General features: G+C 44.7%; 1 protein-coding gene across 1 annotated transcript in view; it reads right to left on the minus strand.

Annotated features, from left to right (window-relative positions):
- The window catches only part of Clstn2 (calsyntenin 2), a 597,099-nt gene that overhangs the window by 83,822 nt on the left and 492,835 nt on the right, over positions 1–20,442 (minus strand). The window contains exons 7-8 of the mRNA XM_085827931.1: positions 16,335–16,583; positions 10,408–10,529 (exon numbers count right to left, since the gene is read on the minus strand). Of these exons, the coding sequence (XP_085684057.1) occupies positions 10,408–10,529; positions 16,335–16,583 (371 nt within the window). The remainder of the gene's footprint in view (positions 1–10,407; positions 10,530–16,334; positions 16,584–20,442) is intronic.

Genomic DNA, 20,442 nt, shown 5'->3' on the forward strand with positions numbered 1-20,442 from the left:
ACTCAGGCCGGTTTCTGCTTCCCTAACTACTGCAGTCTCAGGTCCCGCGCAGTTGGATTGGAGCAGAAGCTGTGCTCCACTCACCAGAAGTCTTAAGATCCTGTGGCGGGTGTTGTGGGTAGCTGGCGAGTGTCCCAGGGTCTTATTTTTATAACCACAGATTAGTGAATGTTTTAGTCCTTGTCAGAGAATCTTCATTTTTATAGCAAATGTCCATTAATGCAAAGACCCACAACTTGTCAACACGCTGAGCATTAGAGATTACCAAGTGTTCAGCTCTAAATGGGAAACTTCTCTTCTTAAGACTTGGGTGTCATGAAAGAAGGGCTAGAAAAAAATTCATGAGAGCCAGAGGTACTGGGCATTCCTAATCAAAACAGTATTCTCTTGCCATGACAAGGCTGCTGTGCACATGAACTCAAAGTATTCGTGACTGCATGCACATGACCCTCAGGAGACCAAGACAGCCTAGAGCTTTGCGTATGGGAGAGGAGCTTCTAGGAACCATGAACACATGGTGGCTGTCATGGGAAGGAATGTTAGTTTTCTTCGGGAATCCAAGCCCTGAGATCCTACCCACGCTCCAGTAGATAGTCCCACAGCCATATGTGCACAGGGAACACTCATTATACTCATTTGGTTGAAAAAAAAATAGAAGAAATTGGAGGGAGGAGTGGAAAAAATAGGGGAGAACTTGAAGAGGAGGAAACGGTGGGGTAGATCTAACCAGAGTGTACTATATGAATGTATGAAATTCTTAAACACACACAACAACAAAAGTTCCTGAGACCCTCAGCACTAGATTGCACTACTCTCAAGGCCCCATCCCCATAGACAGTGCATCATTTGATTAGCATGCATCCCTGAGAGTCCATCACAACTAATCACATTCTCAAACAGCAATGGTACCTTTTTCCTATTGGAATCTGGGCATTTTATGGTCATGTTAAGGCTCTACTATTGGTCAGGTTAGAACTATGGAAGCTCCTAGCTATGTTTAAGTCTTCATCCCCAACCTGAGTGCTCTGCCTAAATCCCAGGAGTTAAAAGAAAGTGCAAACCATGAAGTAATAGTCAAAGTAATGTTGGCTCCAAGGCTGCTCAATGTCCAGGGACAATGATTGTTGGACACACCTCCCCTGAGGGAGCATTATCATCAGAGGTGGACATTTTACAATAAGACTCAACTTTGTTAAGTTCTTTCTTTTTCTTTCTCTTTTTCTGATAGAAAAATATCAGTGATACTGACTGAAGCAAACATTTGGGTTCTCTGCCAAGGCACCAGCTCCCGTCTTTCCCACTGGCTCTGGTGCTTGAAAGAAACTGGAAAGGCAGGAGCGTGACTCAGCCAAGCTGCCTCCCTCAGGACCACCTGAGGTGATGGCAGCTTAATTCATTATCTGAGAGGGTATTTCACTTACTGAGCATCTTTAACTGTGTTGACACCATTTCCTCATTTAACAATAAAACAATATTCTTTTTAATGCTGGTTTATTGCCTTCTTTTTCGAATTGCTTTTAAATATGTATTAAGGGCTGTCTGTTGAAAACATGCAGTCATTGCCTCTGGGCAGATGTACATGCTAAAACAAAAATAATGATTCCATGGGAGAGAGAAGCTTTGCTGAGCAGGTGCTACTTAGGGAAAGGGGACCTGAGAAGGGTAGGGTTTGTCACCCAGGAGGAGACTGTAGATCAGTTAGCAACTCTGAGTGGTAAAGGAAGGCAATTGGCCAGCTCTAGACTCCAACAGGCAGAGAGAATGACTCAGAGGGACTGCAAGAGGGGAGAAGGCAGCATTGCTACTAAGGATTCTACACTTTGCAGCCTGACCCATGTTTTTGCATGGGGTCCTCTGAAGCAAACCTTTTGAGCAGTGAAGAGAAATCTGAGAAAGACGGTTTCACTGACTCTTCAAACAAATGGCTCAAGTGGGCTTGACGGCTAGGTAGAAACTCTCGGTGAGGTGATGATGTTGCCAGAAGACATAGAATTACCTACTCCTTGTGCTTTTCCTTCAGTTAGGGACACAGATGCTGTCGTATCTGGCACTACTGATCAATGCTTCCCTACCCCCCCTGGCTTGATCTTCCCTAAACCACTCCGGTCCTCTGTTGCTATCCTCCCCTAGTCTTGGCACTCCCTCTCCACAGAAGTCTCTTCATAATCATAGCAGTCTCTTCTTGCTAATTTCCCACCCATGACCTGACACTTCATTTTGTACCACGAGACACCTCTAGTAGAGCCTAGATGTCACTAAGATAATGACTCTGGGTTCCAAGACAGATCCAGTGAGAAGAATGAGTCAGGAAAGGATATCCAGCTAAATGAACATTCACATTGTTGTTATTGTGGACTATGGAGTCTCCTTCCTGAGGGTCCTCTGAGAAGGTACAGGGCACTTCTCACAATTACTTCCCAGTTTTGGGCAGGCTTCTCTTCCTCCACTCAGTGGTAAAAAGGATCTCGGCAGTAACAGTGCCTTCCTTTCTAGGCTGTACTCACTGTAGCTAAGTAGGCTGATCTTACCCTGGAGAAAGCATTGGCACAGCAGATTTAAAGGCATAGTGGTGTGTACTATGAACTGCGGGGAGGCTGAAGTGGGTTTCTGTACTTTGGGGATGGCATCAGTGCTAGCCAGAGAATGTATGTGAGCTGGTATTTTGTTTCTGTTTTTTTTTTTTTTAAAGGAAGATACTCAAGAGAAGCAACTTGAAGGAGAAAGTATTTAAGTTCACGGTTTCCAGAGTATCAGTGTAAGGCAGGTTGACTCTATTGCTCTGGCCCTGAAGTGAGACAGAATATATTAATGGTGACAGTGTATGGAGAAGGCTAGTCACATCATGGTGGCCAGGAAGCAGAAAGACAGAGAGGAAGGAAGGGTCCAGGTATAAGATGTATTCTTCAGGGGCATACTCCAGTGATCAATTCCTCCAACCAGGTCCCCCTCCCAATATCAGGTCATGAGTTCAACGGATTATAGTCCATTGAAATTAGAACCTTCAACCATGCAATCAGGACTCAAAAAGCTCATCAGCCAGAAACCAAGCCTTTCACACATGAGCCTTTTAGGAACAGTGTTAGATTCAATCAGCACCGTATAAATTCATATCAGCTTGATCTGCCTTAAGCTGAGGGAAGGTTCTGTCAAGACAAAGAACATTCTCTGACTTGGGTTTAACATTTCAAGACTAAAACACAGAGTATGCAATCTTTCTTTCAATGAAGGCAGAATCTTTTCCTTTTCCCCTTTGCTGGTCCCTTAGGCAAAAGTATAATGCATCTCAGAGGGGAAAGAGAGCCCCAAATCTGTCACTTGCATAGCCTCATCCAGGGGCCAGTGAGAAACCAAGCTAGGTAGGAAGCCAGGCACAAGCACTGAAGGTCATTGTTAGACAGCCTCCTCCTCCCTCCCTTCTAGGGCCTTTCTAGAAATGGTGGGTCTCAGGAAACCTGCAGCTGAGGCGCCTGCACTGGTGTGCAGAGGAGACTATAGGCCTGTTCTGAAAACATGGCTCAGGGTCACCTCGGTAAGATGCAAGGGGATGGGACACGTGGCTTGATTTATGATTCCAAGACCTCCCCAAGGCGCACGGTGATGTATTAGTTTCCTTTTGCTGCTATAACAAATCACCTCCAACTTTGTGGCTTAAAACAACATAGATTTATGATCTTATGGTTTTGGAGGTCAGAGGATGAAATAAGTTCCAGTAGACTAAAATCATGGTGTCAGTATGGCAAAATCCCTTCTGAGGGCTCTGGAGAAGAAACTTTTCCACTTTGAAAAGGTTTTGAAACTCCTTGGCTTGTGGCCTCCCATACTCTAGTGCATCATGTTGGACCTCTCCTCCCATCTTTATATTTCCTGTGTCTCCTGTTGCCTCCCTCCCACTTAGAGCCTTGTCTCTATTGGACCCATAAAAGTAATACAGAACTATCTCATCTCAAGCTCATTAACTGCTCACAGATGCAAACACTTTTTTTTTGCCACACAAGAGGATATATTCACATGGTATATAGAAGAATAATGTCTTGGGGGGGGGTTTTCTGTCTGCCACAGTGGCAGCTATGCAGCAGGGACCAAGGGCCCCATGAAAGGCTGATGAAGAGAGAAAACAGGGCAAGCATGCCTCTTATTACCTTCTCAGTGACCAGATCACTCAACACTGCAGTACTGACCTCAGAGGCCTGATTATGCCTTGGGGGCCTGGAGACCATTCTCTGCCAGCACCATGAAACCATGTAGCTACCTCTCCCCCCAGAACTAGAAGCTTTGCTGGAGATGGAAAGAGGCTGGAGAGGGGTGGGTTCTAAGAGGAGCAGGGGCTTGGTGGTATTCCTACATATTGAAAGATAAACTCTCTAGGTTCTCTTTATATATGATAGTGAGAGCCACTGTGCCTGGGACCCTCTGTGTATCCATTATTGACACATAATAACCACACAGATTGGTTTCTTTGAAAAAAAATCTGCTTTGCAGTCTACCTGCATGAGAACACAAGAGTTCCACTCAACCTTCCCTGTCTGTTTGGGACACTTGCTCTCAAAGGAAGGCAGGCTTTACTGGAGACAGCTTAAGGTGGGCTGCTGAGCAGGGCAGGGGCCTCACATCAGAAGAAACAATGCCAGCCTGCCCAGGAGTGAGTCTTTAATAGCAGATTTGGAGTGCTGACAATGGCCAATTATTTTGCTCATTAAGATGACTGGTCTGGACTGGACTGACCATTCTCTAATTAACTCCTTGGCACTGGCTATAATAATGATTGAACTAACCCATTTGACTCCCAGTGTGGCTGAATGGGCAAATGCAAGGAAACTGCCTTTGCATCATTCCTACGCCCCTTCTCCAAGAATAAAGGATGAGATCTTTTAAAATCTTCCTCTAGGACCTTTCACATTCTATGTAAGAACAATGGACTTGAGAGACAAAGGCCTTGGCTTAAGACAAATGTGTGTAAATCCCCATTGTGGGAAAATTCAGGCCTGTGACTGTCTCCTTTATGTAGAAAGAGGAAGACCTTGCCAATACTAGTGGCCTAGATGGAGGGAGTCAGTGTCCTCCCACCCCTTCCCTCTGGGTGTGGCCTGGAAGTGTTGGTTACCATGTACTCATTCCCTCTCCAGGGAGGTGAGCTATGGAGCTGGGAGAATGAGAAGCATAAAGTAGTGCACAAGCAGAGGCTGAGAAGATGGTCCACCCGGTAAAGCATTTCTCATGCAAGCACGGGGACCTGGGTTTGGATCCTTGGAACTCATACAAATACAGATATAGAAAAGAAAGCTTGAAAATCTAAGCACTCCTATGGCATGATGGGAGGAAGAGAGCTTGAGAGGCAGCTAGCCATGGTATCGTGGCAGTCAGAGACTTTATCATATGTGCCATGGCACGCACGCACCCAAATGTAAACACACACACAGAGGTTTTCTTTTAGAAGAAGCACACAATAAACTTCATTTATGAAGATCTAAACTTCTGAGAGAGAAAGGGGGGGGGTTAAAAATCAAAAGTGCCCTTTTCAATGAACAGAATAACCTAGTCAGAAGATAAAGGTATACTGCATAATATTCAGTTTGGCCTAATGCTATAACTTTCCAAAAGAAGAACATATTGAAAATTGGGATGGCTTACATGAAAACCTGATTTTCAGCTTCCAGATAGTTGAAATTACAGTGTTAGGCCTAGATGTATGGCCTAGAGACAGATCTTTATTTCACTAGGTATCTGGCTTCACCTGGCTGAGCCTCTTTAATCCAGCTGCTTCTCCCAGTAGCCCAGAATTATTAGAGTCTGAGGCCCCTGCAGGAGAACACTACCAGGGAACATTAACTGGCCATGAACCAGTGAGCTCCCTCAGCGTGAGCCATACCCCTCTTGTCTCTGTCCCTGATGCACAGATAAGAAAATGGCTGGCCAAACGTGACCGATTTCTGCCTCTTCTGGGCTCTATGCTCTCCACAGATACTTTGTTTTCCTCATAGGAATTGGGACACCTGTGCTCTTTCTGTCTCACTGAGTCTGTCACTCAAGCTATCTCCTTCAATGGGAGTCCCAGGAAATACCATTCAAATACCAACAGTTCTAAAGGGAAGACGACCAGAATTCACAACACTGAATCAATCTTATCCAAATAATACTGAAGTCAAGAGGGCTCATAGATTGATAAACCTTTCCCTGTATGTGCTGGAGCTCTTGTCTGAGTTGGTACATGACTGACGGCTGGCTTGAGGGATTTGCATTAGTAGACTGTGAGCAAAAAATCCTATTAAAATGACATTTCCCTTGCTGTTAGCATCACTTCAGTGAGATGCCCTGGATTCTCAGAGGCATTTCCTGGGGCTGCCTCATTACACCTACAGGCAATTCATGTGCCTTGGCAAAGGCCTTCTGGGGTATCAGTGTAGGGAAAAAGGGTGGAGACACATGATGCCTCTGGGGCGTGAGCAACTGCTTCACTCATGGCCACCCTGAAGAGCTATGTGGAAAACATTATAGTCTAGCTTCAATGGTAATTACAGGCCAGTTGTTCAAATGCACTGATCTGGACTTGGGTACAGTGGCTGGGAGACAGGAGAGATTAGTCCCTACCACTGGTCTCGGGTATTGTTCTAGGCAGACTTACATTTGCTTGAATGTGTTGTGATATATAACATACAAGACTCTCTGAGTTTGACCATCCATAAAATTCATGGTCTTATATTGAGTAATGGAAATAATGGATAATTTGATTATGACCTGTTTGCCTAGGAGGGTGACAGGACATAAAAATCTACTTGGACTTAATTCCTGCCTGGTCCACGTTTTCTAAATTTGAACACTTGGGCTATTCACTGTCTACCATCTTGGATGCCTGTCTCTGCACATGTACCTTTCCATTCCAGGGTTCCTTCTGGATGCTTTCTTAGACTCTTATCCACAGGGCTACATCAGATAGCCCTGCCTGCCCTCCCTACTAGGGTTGTGCCCTGCTATGTGCCCAAGCACTTCCTACATGAGACTATAAACAGTCTTTTTAACCCATGATCATGGAAACTTCTAGATAGCCAAAGCTTCTAGTTTTACACTGATCTGGGGATGAAGCACAGAGTATAACTTACAGAATAAGCCACTTAGAGCAGAAATAAAAAAGGCCCAGTAGGCATTAGAATCGATAGGAGGTTTTGAGAATTCCCACGGTAGGCCAGGAGTTTAGTTACACACACCATATTAGACCAGTTTGAATAATTTTTGGCAAAGGCCATTTATAGACTCACTGGTGGCTAATCCAACTGGATCTTTGAAATAAGATAAAAAGATAAGAGATAAACACTGTTTTAAGAACCAAAGAGTAAGGAAAACAATGGCAAAAATTTAAAATTTTGAATGACCAGTGAAGTGAACAAAATTTTCAATTCATCACCAGAAGTTTTGTTTTGTTTGTTTGTTTGTTTTTAGATGTCTTGATTTTTCTTCTCTCCATCTCTCTCTTTCTTCCCCTTCTTCTGGCTTTACTGTCTCTCCCTCCACATCCCTTCACTGTTATGCAGACATTTTATCTGGACTATCTTATGTACTTGGAGCTATGCCATACTCTGTCTAGCTGGGCCTGAGTAAGACACCACCCTTCTTCCAGGAGCTTGGCACTAAGGAAGCAGATGGGAGGGATAACCATGTGATGGCAGTGCAGAAAGAGTCATGACGAGTCTGACAAACAAGGGGCAGGAGATGTGCCAGGGTAGTTCCTGGTCGAGAAGCTTCATCAGGTCTGTATGTTCTGAGCATCATGTAGTTTACATGAGAGAAACTTCAGGAAAGGTTCGCCCATAACAGGGAGCTGAGGACGAAAAAAAGGTGGTTCCATGGGCTGGCCTATACACACCACTGGGTTGGCAGTGTGAGCACTGTGGAGAGTTCCTGTGCCCTCCTCACTACAGCCTCCTTCCTTCCCCTGCCAACTATCCCTATGAGCTAGGATGTCTGATAGCAAGAAGTCCTCTGACTTTCACAAGACTTAGTACAGGATTTCCCAAGGTTAGTATAGAAATGCTGCAGCCCGAATTCTGTCCTCCCCAAGCTCACAGTATGAAATACTAAATCCCAGGTATATTTGGCGTTATGACCCAGGGCAGGCAACAGAAATAAAATGAGGGAGTGAGACTTGGGACTTCATTTAGCAGGGTTGGTTCTTTTTGAGAGGAGCAGACATGAGGGTGCCATCTTTCTATTTCTGGAATTGAGGACAAAGCAGGTAAAGGAAGCCCTCTGTATCTAGGAAAACTGATCTCATTAGATCATGCATTAACAAGCGCTTTGACCTTGCATTTCCCAACCTTATTGGCCATGAGAAAGTAAACATCTTTCCCTTAAGCCATGCAGCCCAGGGTATTTTGTTAAGGTAGCCTGCACAAGGTTAGACACAGACAAATACAGAGCTTATGCCAAGTAAAGAGCTGTTAGCTTGTAGGGTTCTATAAAAGCTACAAATATTTTGTATAATAGATGTAATTTCTGTCTATGACTTACATTTTAAGTCAGCATGCTCACCAAAGGAGTAACATGAGAGAAAGGATAGGTGCTGGCCATGGCTTGCTGTGGACCATAGGCAAGTCACTGGGGCTGGAGTCTCCTGCCAGGAAGGCCCCATGGAAAGCCTGTGGCAGGGCTGGGGATGGTCTCATATATGCAGCCTGCCTGCTACAGAGCAGGCTCAACAAAACAAAACAAAACAAAACAAAACAATACAAAACAAAACTAGCCAAAGGAACATCCCTGGGACCAGGGCATTGCTCAGTGACTCAGTTCCTCTTTAAATGCATGGCTCTCAGAATTGCTACATTCACTATATATTTATCTATACAACCAGGATTCCTTCCTTGTCTATTTTTAATTTCAAACCCTGCAACTTCATTTGCTTGTATCCTTCCTTCTCAATCCCATCTCAGAAAGTGCCTCTGGGTATCTATAATTATCTCCACCAGTATGGCAATGTTCTTATTAAAGAACCCCTCACAATATGGAATTTATTTTAATTCACTTCAATTTGTATTATATATTTTAAAACATCCCATAAAAGCCATCTGGCACTTCAGGACATAGCTGGGAGGTTGCTGAGAAATCATATAAACAATGTCAACGTTTTACCACTCCTACATGCCCCAGAATTCCTAACACAAAGAAATGCAGACGAACACATATGCTGTCTTTTCAGACACCCAGGATCCAGCAGGGTTTGCATTTACTAAGATCAGGCCAGACAGTTGCCACTGGCTCCCCACTCTGTCTCCTGAGCACAACATCTTTGCTTTTCACACACTGCACAGATTCCATAAGAGGAGAGTCCTTGGGTTGAGATATCTGGGTTACACCGAACATACATGTGATCATCTTTGAGGATGGAAGGGGCAGCCATCACTAATGTCTCCGTGTGAGTAAGTTCTTGCTGAGGTCAATCCTACTGGGAGCTGAAGGGTAGGGGTGTTCAGGAGAGGATGGGAAAGAGGTAGAATAACAGGAGAGAGAAAATGCAGGATTATGAAACATCAGCATCAGAAAGGACAAGGTAGCATTACATACAATGGGCACACAAGAGAGAAAATAGGCCTGTAAGTCACAGAAGATCAAAATAAGAGGTTGAGACCTAACTCGTTGGGGACTATAAAATGAGCATCGTTAGGTGACATCTCATTCCTGCCTATTGGTATTCTCTCTTTTGCTGAATTAATACTATTTTTTAAAAAATGAAACCCTGCCCAGTTTCATCTCTAAGTGAAGGCCATATCAGTCTTGCTTCCTCGCTGTGCAGTGTCCTTCCCCACAAATGAGTGGTTTCTGGTACCACCCTCAGGAACACACACTTCAAAGCTCTGGACTCAACCCAGACACAGCTTTGTTATGGAGAAGTGTGATGTACCAGCCCCTGTGATCAAGCCATAAAGCTCTGATGAGTCAGGTTTTCCACTTCAGAAATGCTCTGTCGTGGCTTTTTTTTTTTTCAAAGTCCTCTTGTCCCTGTTTTCAATTGCCTGTCACCAAAAGCAAGTCATACTGGTACCCAAAGGAGGAAAGCATCAAAGGGCAGACATGATGCTCACTGACACAAAGACCAAAGATATATCTATCAACAAAGATCTTCAGCAGGTCGGGGGGGGGGGCAGGATAAACATCTTCCCGTGGGCTCAACAAGGAGTGAGCATAGCAGATGCAGGTGCAATGGTCCACAGGTCCTCTGATCCTGTGGCATCTCAGCTAGCACACTTTCCCTCACTACTGGCTTTCAGTTTTTACCCTGACCTAAGATGCTATCTGCCTTCTTGAACTGAATTTTCTAAAACCAAGAAACTAAGCAGTCCTGGAGAGCCAACCCACTGCCACTACCCTGAGAGCAAACTGGTGTTCTCTGCAAAGGAGAAGGCATGTCCCTGAGAGTCTTACCTGGTCCAGCTTCCAGTGAAACTCTGCAGGGCGAAAGGTGTCTGCCTGGTCAAAGTCCTTCCGCAGGAGGAAGACGAGGCGGCAGTTGTGCACATACAGGGCATAGTGATGCCGGTTCATTTCTGAAAGGCAGAAATGGGATTGAAGCATGAGAGAACCTCTCTGTCTGCTTCCACCAAAGAGTTGCTAGGTACAGTTCAGAAAACAAAGAGATAGCCTCTCTTATTTTCCCATCTATAAGTGGTTCTGATGAATTTTCTAGAACATATTTGGGGGAAGACACTGAAGTAGAATAACCTCTGGTAGGGCCCATAGCAAAACTTCTTCTGAGACCCTGCCTTCAAAACCCTGGGCCAAGTCATACTCCATCGGAGCCCAGTGAAAGCTTCATTGTGTGTACTTACAGGGCTCTCTGCCGATCACATCAGCTTCTCTGGACTCTACAGCATGGCTGCTTTCTCCTAGAGTTCTGGGATTTGTTTTATTTTGTCAGTCTTGACACAGTGACCACAAAACACATCTCTTTTGTCTCCGTAATCTATGCTAAGAGGGGCAGCCTTGCTTTTAGCTGCTAGGAGGAGACAAATTGATTTTCCAACATTAGACATAACTCCGTGGCTCTTCAAAGCGATGAATAATCACCCCCCCACCCCCCAAGCACGGCCATCAATCAATGGAACCTTTTCTTCCTCTGATAGAAAGACTTTCTTACTTGCTTAGGAAATCTTATGACATGGTTTTAGCCATGACACTTAGAGCCACAGGACACTACCAACTGGCAAGAAACGAGCTGTTCTGTACCAACACATAGAGAAGTCATGTTTTACTTGGCTGTAGAACTCCAGAGAAATTTACTAGGAGGCATGTGTGCTATAGGTGGGTAAATGAGTTCATGGCCATGCACGGGGATAAGCATAGCCATCCATTAAGACCTGCATTAGAGTAGGGAGTGGGCTAGTTTAAGGTAACCTAGAGCTGGAATACTGTGCCTGATTCCTATACCTTCATATAAACCTTGCTATGAGGTCAACATTGGCCTCATCTCTAAAGATGAGCCTTGGTTGGCTCTGACTAAATAGACTCCTGCCAACTCTTCCAACACAGGAATTGGTTCAAGATGCCTGCCTAAGGTCAGAGAACATGGTCTCTGCTGAGAACTGGCAGGGAGGACTTGGTCCAGGCCAATGGTTAGTAGTTTCCTAAGCAGTTCTGGGATAGGTGCCAGCAGAACATGAACCTGTGGGGTGGCTTCTTTCCTCTGGGGAAGTGCAGTGTATAACCAGAGGTCTGCAGCAGCTGCACCCTTATCTGCTCATCTTAAACTGATACAGGTCTAGACACAGATCTGAGAAAATGCAGAGAACAGGAACGTGGATCTTGATCACACTTTACCTGTAAGATGACCACAAAGCCATCATAGATCTAGGAGTTTTCAGGTACAAGGAAGTCTATATTCTCTGCATTCGTTTGATTTCTTTTTTAGTTATCTGATACCATTTGATCTGGACTTACCATCTCTGTAATGGATAGAATCTTAATTGCCACAATGAGGAAATGTGTGTAAAGCAGCTGGCTGGAACAGATGTTCAGTGGCTGTCGGTTATTATAAAGGCCATTGCTGTGCCTGGGGACTACAGCATCACAGACAGCTATGTCAGAGGCTGGTTCCACCCAAGCACCAGCATTCTCCAGAACCCAATGCAAAAATGGCAAGAGAGAGGATGGGCCGTCACTCCATGTGCCCAGTGTGTGGATGGCCACTCTTAGCCTCTGGACTGGCAAAACTCTTCTGGCCCGGTTATGACCTTGCTATGAGGTCAATACTGGCTTCATCTCTAAAGATAAACCTTGATTGGCTCTGACTAAATAGATTACTGCCAATTCTTCCAACACAGGAATTGGTTCAAGATGCCTGCCCAAGGTCAACGGGGGAGGGGGGGTGTCATTCTCTTGCCCACATGGCCTCTGCTAAATACTTCCTGCCCCTTCAGGATTGTGTAAGTAATTTTCTGGGTTTCTGTTAAGAGCTGTTAGGAAAAGGAAAAAGCCTTATTTATAATCAACTAGGGTGAGGAGGTGGACCAAGAAGACTAGAAGAACAGACTTCCTTTGCTAGAGTATCTTTCAGCCTAGGCCCTTTCCCTCTGCCTCACTGCTGAAGACCTGTGGATCAACACACAAACAACCAGCAGCATCTCCTGGTCAGCCAACGGGCAGCAGGGAGTAGGGTTCCCTCCTGTTCTTACAGTTGCAATCCTTCTGAGCAGTTTTCTAGTCACTCCAGAGCTGTGGACACATCCTTGTTTTCCCATAGGCTGGAGATCCATTGTAGCACTCACTACCAGGCTGATGCTCTGTCAGGGCTAGGCCAGGTTGCCCCCCAACCCCATCTTAGTATTCCCTGCAGGAAATGTCAAACACGATGCATGTCCACTTATCATTCATTGTTTCCAGCTGAACTCAAAATGAGAAGGGCAACTGTACTCGAAAAGGAAGGGATCTTGTGAGTATGAAGGGATTATAGGGAGCTGGCAGGATCTGGGAAGGAATTGTGGGTGGTAACAGGCAATAGCATGATTCTCATAAAGAATGAGGCCAGCAGAGAGAATAGAGACAAAGGCCACCAAAGGCCATGCGTCCCTTGTGGCAGAGGCACTGCTCCATGTGCACCAAGTCCTGCTTCCTTTGACCCAGTATATAGTTAATTGCATTGCACAGTCTCTCCGGGGCTGGGTGAAGGCCCTGTGACCAAGTTCCGGCAAGTGGAAGGTAGTGATTAGAGGCGACACACACAGCCTGCTGGTTTTGTCAATAAAAGCCTCTGCACTCAACACTGGTTCTTTCTCTTTGATGGCTAAGTAAAGCCAGACCAAACAATGCAAGGATTCTTGTCTCAGCATATCTGGACCAGACAGAGCTTTTTCCTCCACACCCACCACTACACAATGAATGAGGAGACCCACAAGAGAGTGGCAGCCACTGAGAGCTTTACTGGTGATAATGGCAATGGTGGCTTAAGCGTCTCTCTTTCTTCCTCAGTGAACCTTTGCTGACTAATCAGAGGAGATCTTCAACTATTTATAGAGGACTTTATAATGGACCAGCATTACTGTGTTTTGTTGTTCAGTACACTAAACAGAAAGCAATGTGATGCCCATGAAGGCCAATTTCATCATTTTCACTTAAAAAATTCTCAATATTTATATTCTATGGCTTAGTAATTCAACTTCCAGCCAGGAAACAATCAGAAATGTGTGAAGGTTGCATTCCAGAAGGCTCACTAAGGCTCTGTTTTATTTGCCTTTAAAAGGAGACACTCTAAGTAGCCGACAAAAGAAGCCATTACATAAAGTATGATAAATCCACATGGCAGAGTTTTAAACTGGCATGTCATTTAGTTTCCAAAGGCTATTTCATCATGCAGGCATGGTGGAGCATGCTTGCAATCCTAGTACTTGAGATGTGGGGTCAGGAGGCTCAGAAGTTCAAGGCCGGTGTGGACTATGTGACGTTTTGTCATGAACACCCCTCCAAAGCAGGATACTTTATCACACACATGTCCTGAGTTATTCACAGCACAATAATCCCATGTGTATTATTAAAATAGATTGAAATGGGAAGGCACTCCACTTATTTATAGAAATAAAAGTAACATTTAAATGAAGTGTACAGAACTTTACCAGACATCTCTCCAAGTGTTTGGATTTTAGGTGGTTTGTGTATTTTGATACTTTCCTGTGCTTTTCCCATTTCTGCTGCAGCATCTATCACTTTTCCCCTGGAAAGACTTTTTGATATGAGATAAAAGTCTAAATCAGGCCTTCATTAAACCCTAATCTTTTGCATTTATATTACTTTCTGTGCCAGGAGCTAAGTTAGACCAGACCCTTTCCATTTTTGCTGTAACAATTGTTTTTTAAATATGTATTTATGATGTGTGTATGCATGTGCATGTGTGTGTATGTGTGTGTGTATGCATGTGCATGTGTATGTATGCACATGCATGTGTGTGTATGTGTGTGTACACATGCATATGTATATATTAATGTCTACATACATGTTTGTGCACATGAGTACAACCTTGTCCTTGTGGAGGTCATGGAAAACTTTGCATGAATTGGTTCTCTCTTTCTATGACGTGGGTTCCAGACATCAAACCCTTAGTAACAAGCGCTGTTCTCCACTATATCATGTCTCCTGCCCTCTGTGCCAATCTCAAGCTAATTGTTAAGGTATGATTTCCTGTGAGGGCAGAGCTGAGGCACCTTGCAGAACATTGCAGCTCTGAGGTTCTGAGCCTCCTGATGGTGAACCACTGTGATTGGAAGACATCACTGCAGACTGCAGACATGGCTGCCCTGTAGAGTCCCCTGAGGTATTGGCCTGTGTAGCTAGGATGAGGCCCTGGCACGTATACTTTATAAAGCTTTGCTGGTTTATTCTTATAACCAGTAGTGCCTCTATTCTAAGAGTCTGGCTCCAGGATATGCAATAAGAGGTTCTAGACATAACACTGTTCTAGGGAGTAGTGTTGTCCTTGCCCATGGCTCTAACCCTTCTGTTTCAGATTCAAGCCCTCCTGGGAGAGTGCTTGACACACATTCAAGAGACAATATCTGTGGTTGCTAGGTCTTGATCAGCTGCCTCACATTTGCATCACCCTAAGCTGTGGCCTCAGTGTGCCATGGACTCTAAAGTCAGGATGTTCAGTGCAGCCACTCGGTATTGCTGGGACAAGGCCACTAAGCCAAGCCCCAAGCTCTGTGTCACCTCGTGCCCATAACATCCTCCCTGCATGAAGGTCTTGAGAAAAGCTATTGCTAGTGCTGCCTCCTTCTACATAAGACCAGTCATGTGAGTAGGCAAAAACCCTGGCTTAGTGTCTGTCTAGAAGAAAAGTAATTAACATACTCTACAGGGATCAAGTGGGATGGAAAAGATGGAGGACACTGTAGTGGCATGAAATGGAATAAACTCAGAAATAGTAATAGCAATGATGGTGCCAATGATACCACCCCAACTGATGATCTGTATCGGATTTAAATGATTTCGTATGTTATTTCATGCTTACTTCCTCCATTTGGCATACAGGGAAATTGAGGCCCATGGAGCTTAATAACTCCTCAAGGGTCATACTTAAGCAGCCGTCTCGTTGAGCTGAGGACTTGGGCTGTCTGACACCAGGCGCTGAGCCGCTGGCTACCCTCTGCACTGTCTTACAGTTAACAACACTGACTTATTTGAATATTTTAATAAAAGTTACATTTGCAATGGGAGACTGGAATCACAATTAAAGGCAGAGTTGAAAATCTTGCAAAAGATCTCAAGACACCTGTGTGTATGTGTGTGTGTGTGTGTGTGTGTGTATGTCCACGGAGGCACAGTGATAAATGCACAAGATGTGACTCAGTAGTACATAAACTGACCTTTACATTCTGCTGTTTATTGGTTGTGTAACTACTTGGGAGGATGTGTGGCCTCTCAGTGGATGTTCCCACAACTGTGTACTCATAAAATTCCTTGTAAAGGTTCAGAAAAGGTGTAGCAGATACCAACGATGCATTCTACGTGCCCAGCACTATTCTGAGAGCTTCGTGTATGTTTAAGTTACTTAATCAGCAAAAACAACTCTGAGGAAGAGAATACTATAACAAGGTCACCCATCTGTAAGTGATGGGGTTTGGTCAAGCCCAAAGATCCTTGTGCAGGCCTGGCATGAGAGAAACATGCAGCACCTGTTAGCTTCCACTCTCCCTTTTCAAAATATGGCTTTAAGATGACAAGATCCTCTTATTCAAAGACAGCTTTTGAAAATAATTATACAATGTGTTAGTTAGGGTTTTATTGCCATGAAAAGATGCCACGAGCATGGCAACTCTTACAAAGGAAAACATTTAATCAGGGGAGGCTTACAGCTACAGACTCACCAGTTTTATCTGAGTTACAGAGGATTGTTTCCTTCTCGGCTCTCACGCCGGGGCTGGGGCCATGTTTCATCCACATGGTGATGGTGAACTGGTCCGTCAGGTTCTTGGGCACAATCCCATCAGGGATCTTGGCACCCTGCCTGCCATCAAACTTGAAGATCATCTCACTGCTGTCCACCAGCAGCCCTGCAGTCCAGTTGGTAGCTGCGCTAGGGGACGGCAAGAGATCGATGATACCCGAGGATGCTCCTGCAAGGGGAAGAGATGGAAGCATAGTGGTTATTCCTCAAGGATGGAGGTGGGTGGGCTCACCTTCTGACTTCTCTTTCTGTGTCAGAGTGGAGAGAGTGTACTTACTGAGGTCTGTGCCTACTCCTGACCTAGGTGTCTCAGGAAAGAGTCCAATATCATTTGAACCTCTGACTTGATCCTGGTCTGTTCAGACATACATTGGTATGCAGATAAAAGTGTCACATATGTCCAGGCAGGTACAACTACCACACAAGAGAAGGTGTGAGAGGAGCCTCAAGAGTTGGGAGAACCACTGGGGCTTTTAGTAGCTTGGTTTCCTGCAGACAGCCAGGGCTTTGTTTGGGTGAATGGATTCCTTCATGCACCCATCAATGAACTAACCTGCCAGTCATTTAGGGAGCATCAACCCTACACCATGACCCTTTCTGAGTTCTGGCCACATGAAGACAAATAAGATACTCATTGCTGTAAAGAATCTATGAGACAGTATAGTAATGATCAGGGTTAAGACAGGAAAATTCTAGGCTCTCATCTAGAGAGAAGGTGTGAAAGCCACTTTATATACATGGCATTTTCCCACAACCATTTGCTGAAGCCAAATGGTACAGTGCTTGAGAACAGGGGCTATGAAATTGGCACCACTTGAATTTGACACCTGGAAGCTTGACTCGGCAGCTCTGTGACTGGGAACACATCAATCTCTCTGACTGGATTCCCTTCCTCAGAGTGTAGGGGGATGGAATGAGATCATGTATTCAAACTTACAGCTTCATGCAATATTGAGTGCTCACTTGGTGTGTGCTATAATTTTATCATTACCATTATTGTAATTTTTTTGCTATCACTACTATTCCAGGGTAGAACAGGAGGGCTTTTCCCCAAACATTAAGGCTAGACCTATAAGGGAAGGTTAGTATTTTGAGACAGTCACAGGACATCTTTGTGGAAGGTGGGTTGAGGGGAGGAAACAGCTGGTTTGTCAGGAAAGACTCGACTGTGCTTCTGGGAGGACTCTTGGGCCCTCATTCATTTTATTGAGCAGCATCCTCTCCATTAGGTTGGGAGCTTTCTGCTATGTTCGCATTTAAAGGATTGGGGAATGCAAGCTTTGCCAGGGCTGTGCATGGGGCTATCTCCTGGCAGGACACTCACCAGTCATGTTAATGTTGTGATGGTGGTACAGAGGAGACAGAGCTGATGCTCTAAAGGATGGTGGGGCATGTGCACTGTCTGATGTTCATTGGGTCATTGGCCTTTTGCCATCTGTAGAGCACAAAGTCATCTCACCTAGGGTTTGGGCTTCAAGGTCTGCTGTCACAAAAAGTATCCTTCAGTGAAAAGTCCTCAGAAAGGTACCATGTTGGAAACCAATACACTTCTTTATAATGTTCATCCTTGCCAGACTTCCCTTTGGCTTTGGAGAGGACTGTCAGGCACATGTTCATTGGCTTGGAGTGAAAGACTAGAATAGACAGGGAACATGGGATTCCTTTGAGCACAGATGCTCCGCTTAGCACTGCATTAAGTTCATCCTGAAAGGGCCTCCAGAAGGCCCATCCTTCTGGTGGAGGATGTAGGCTTTCCATTCATTATTCTCTGTGGGAGCTGTGTGCAGAATTGATGGCATGAGTCACATGGGAGTTTTCTAGGGATGTTGCCTGTCACTGCACTTGACACATAACTGGTACTCAGTTCCTATTTACAGCTGCCCTTCCTCTTTTCCAGTGTCCCTCCCAAGATGCTCTGGTAGAGGCTGGGAGATGACTCAATCAGTAAAGTGTCTGCCTCACAAACTTAAAGTTAAGGTTTCCAGAACACACACACACACACACACACACACACACACACACACACACACACACACACATCTATGTGTTCATGTATATACATATACTCTAACGAGTGTATACACCACACATACACATAACACAACATACATACAATACAACATAGATATAACAGAATAAAGAAACAATGTAAAAAATGGAGGAAAGGAGGAAGAAAGGACAGACAGCAGGTGGCTCTGGAAATTTTCAGTGCTCAGGTGACCATCCTGCCTCTTGGCCATGCCTCACAGTTCTTAGTTATTCTCACACCACAATGCCTCTCCCCCCTGAATATACCACTTATCTAAAAAACAAGTTCACATAAACCATTTTACCCTCCTTGGGCTGCAGTCTCCATATATATTGGTTAAAAAGATATCAGTCAAGGTGGTATCAGGGAGAGATTAGTGGGTCATTTGGGAATGAGAGATTCGTGGAATATCAAAAAGTTCATTTTTTCCATCACTCACAGAATCCTATCACAACAGTTTCTTTTACTGATAATGGCATTAGATCTGGGATTTGTGCAGCATGAAGACAACCAATGACTAAGGCACACATTCTTGGTTATTGAAACTTGTGTTATCTGCAAAGATACAGGCTGACCATTGAGAATCCCTGAGAAGTCAATAAGGTTTATCCAAGAACAGCGCAGAGGGACACATACGGTGCCTTATGCCATCAACAGAGCAGCCAGGGTGGCACACACAAGACCCAGAGAAAGTCTTGGCGGGGCTTGGAATTATCATATAAGGCCCCCTCTATTGGTTAAGAGTCTTACTGTGCCTGGAGAATTGAACTTAATAATTTAGACAAGTGGAGATGTTAAGTGAAAAGTTTTTCCAAAACAGATTTGGAGAGAAGCACAGAGCAAAGACTACTATGGCATAGTGGGGTTGGCACGAAAGGTGTTTGGGAAGAAAACTGGCTTCAGTGTAAGCTAACCTGGAACAGGGGTGCTCTGTAGTCAGAGGTGGAATCCACAGAACTTCATCTTTTTTATACTTTTACTTTCTTATATCCCAAGGATTTTTCTATGAGACCCCGAGTAGACACCAAACCAGAATTACTGAGCTACCTTGCATGTTCTGTTGTTATATGGTTGTGTGGTGACTACCACTAAGTTTCTGGTTGGCAGGTAAGAGACCCCAGGCTAAGAGAACCCAGGCTTATAACCAGCTATTGAGTGGACTCATTGCTGTCGCTTTCTGGACCCAAAGCCGACCATCATTACTGACCACCCCGTCAGTGAATTGAGGCAAAATTCTATAACATTTTGTTTATTAGCAAATGTGGAAACTGAGGACCAGGGGAGGAAATGACTTGCCCAGGGTTGTACTACACATATGACTAACCAGTCAGCTAAGATGACCATCCCAGTCCTATGGGATACCTAGTCTCTATACATGTGTCTGCTCCCAGAGAGGCACACTGAGGCCGCTTGACACTCCAGTGTCTTCTGTGGAGGGAAATGGCAGTCCCTCTTCCCTATCCTGCAGATGTTGCTGCTGGAGAACATGATACATATAACCAGATGGTACAGGCTTTCCCGGATTAACAGATTGAATGTATTTCTTGTTACACTTAAACAATCTGAGGAGGATTCACTTCCACCCAAAGTTCTTTCATCTCTTCTTCCTAAAGGATCCCATGGGAAAGCTGTGGGAAAACAAGACATGTCACTTGTAGACACGGTATGGCAGCATTTGCACATCCAAGAATGCTTACACTGCTTCTTTGGAGTTCTCTGTGACAGTCCCTGGAGCCACTAGATGCTAAGAATTCCTGTTCTTCTGGTACATTGCAGCTGTTGCCTCAGTATTAGGTACTCCAAACTAGCAACACCATCTGATTTCAAGTCCCTGAGTTCTATTAGGGTGATAAAGCTGTTCTGAGCAGCACATAGAGACAGGACAGAATGAGAGAGCTTTATGAGCACAGGAGAATGTAGGAGGTCAAAAGGTAAATGGAATGGTGGTCACTTAGGTCTTTATTCTGCTATACATGGCCCAGGTATGGATAGGCAGTGC

Source organism: Mus caroli, unplaced genomic scaffold (genome assembly GCF_978045245.1).
Source record: "Mus caroli unplaced genomic scaffold, Mus_caroli_1 scaffold_11, whole genome shotgun sequence".
Lineage (NCBI taxonomy): Eukaryota > Metazoa > Chordata > Mammalia > Rodentia > Muridae > Mus > Mus caroli.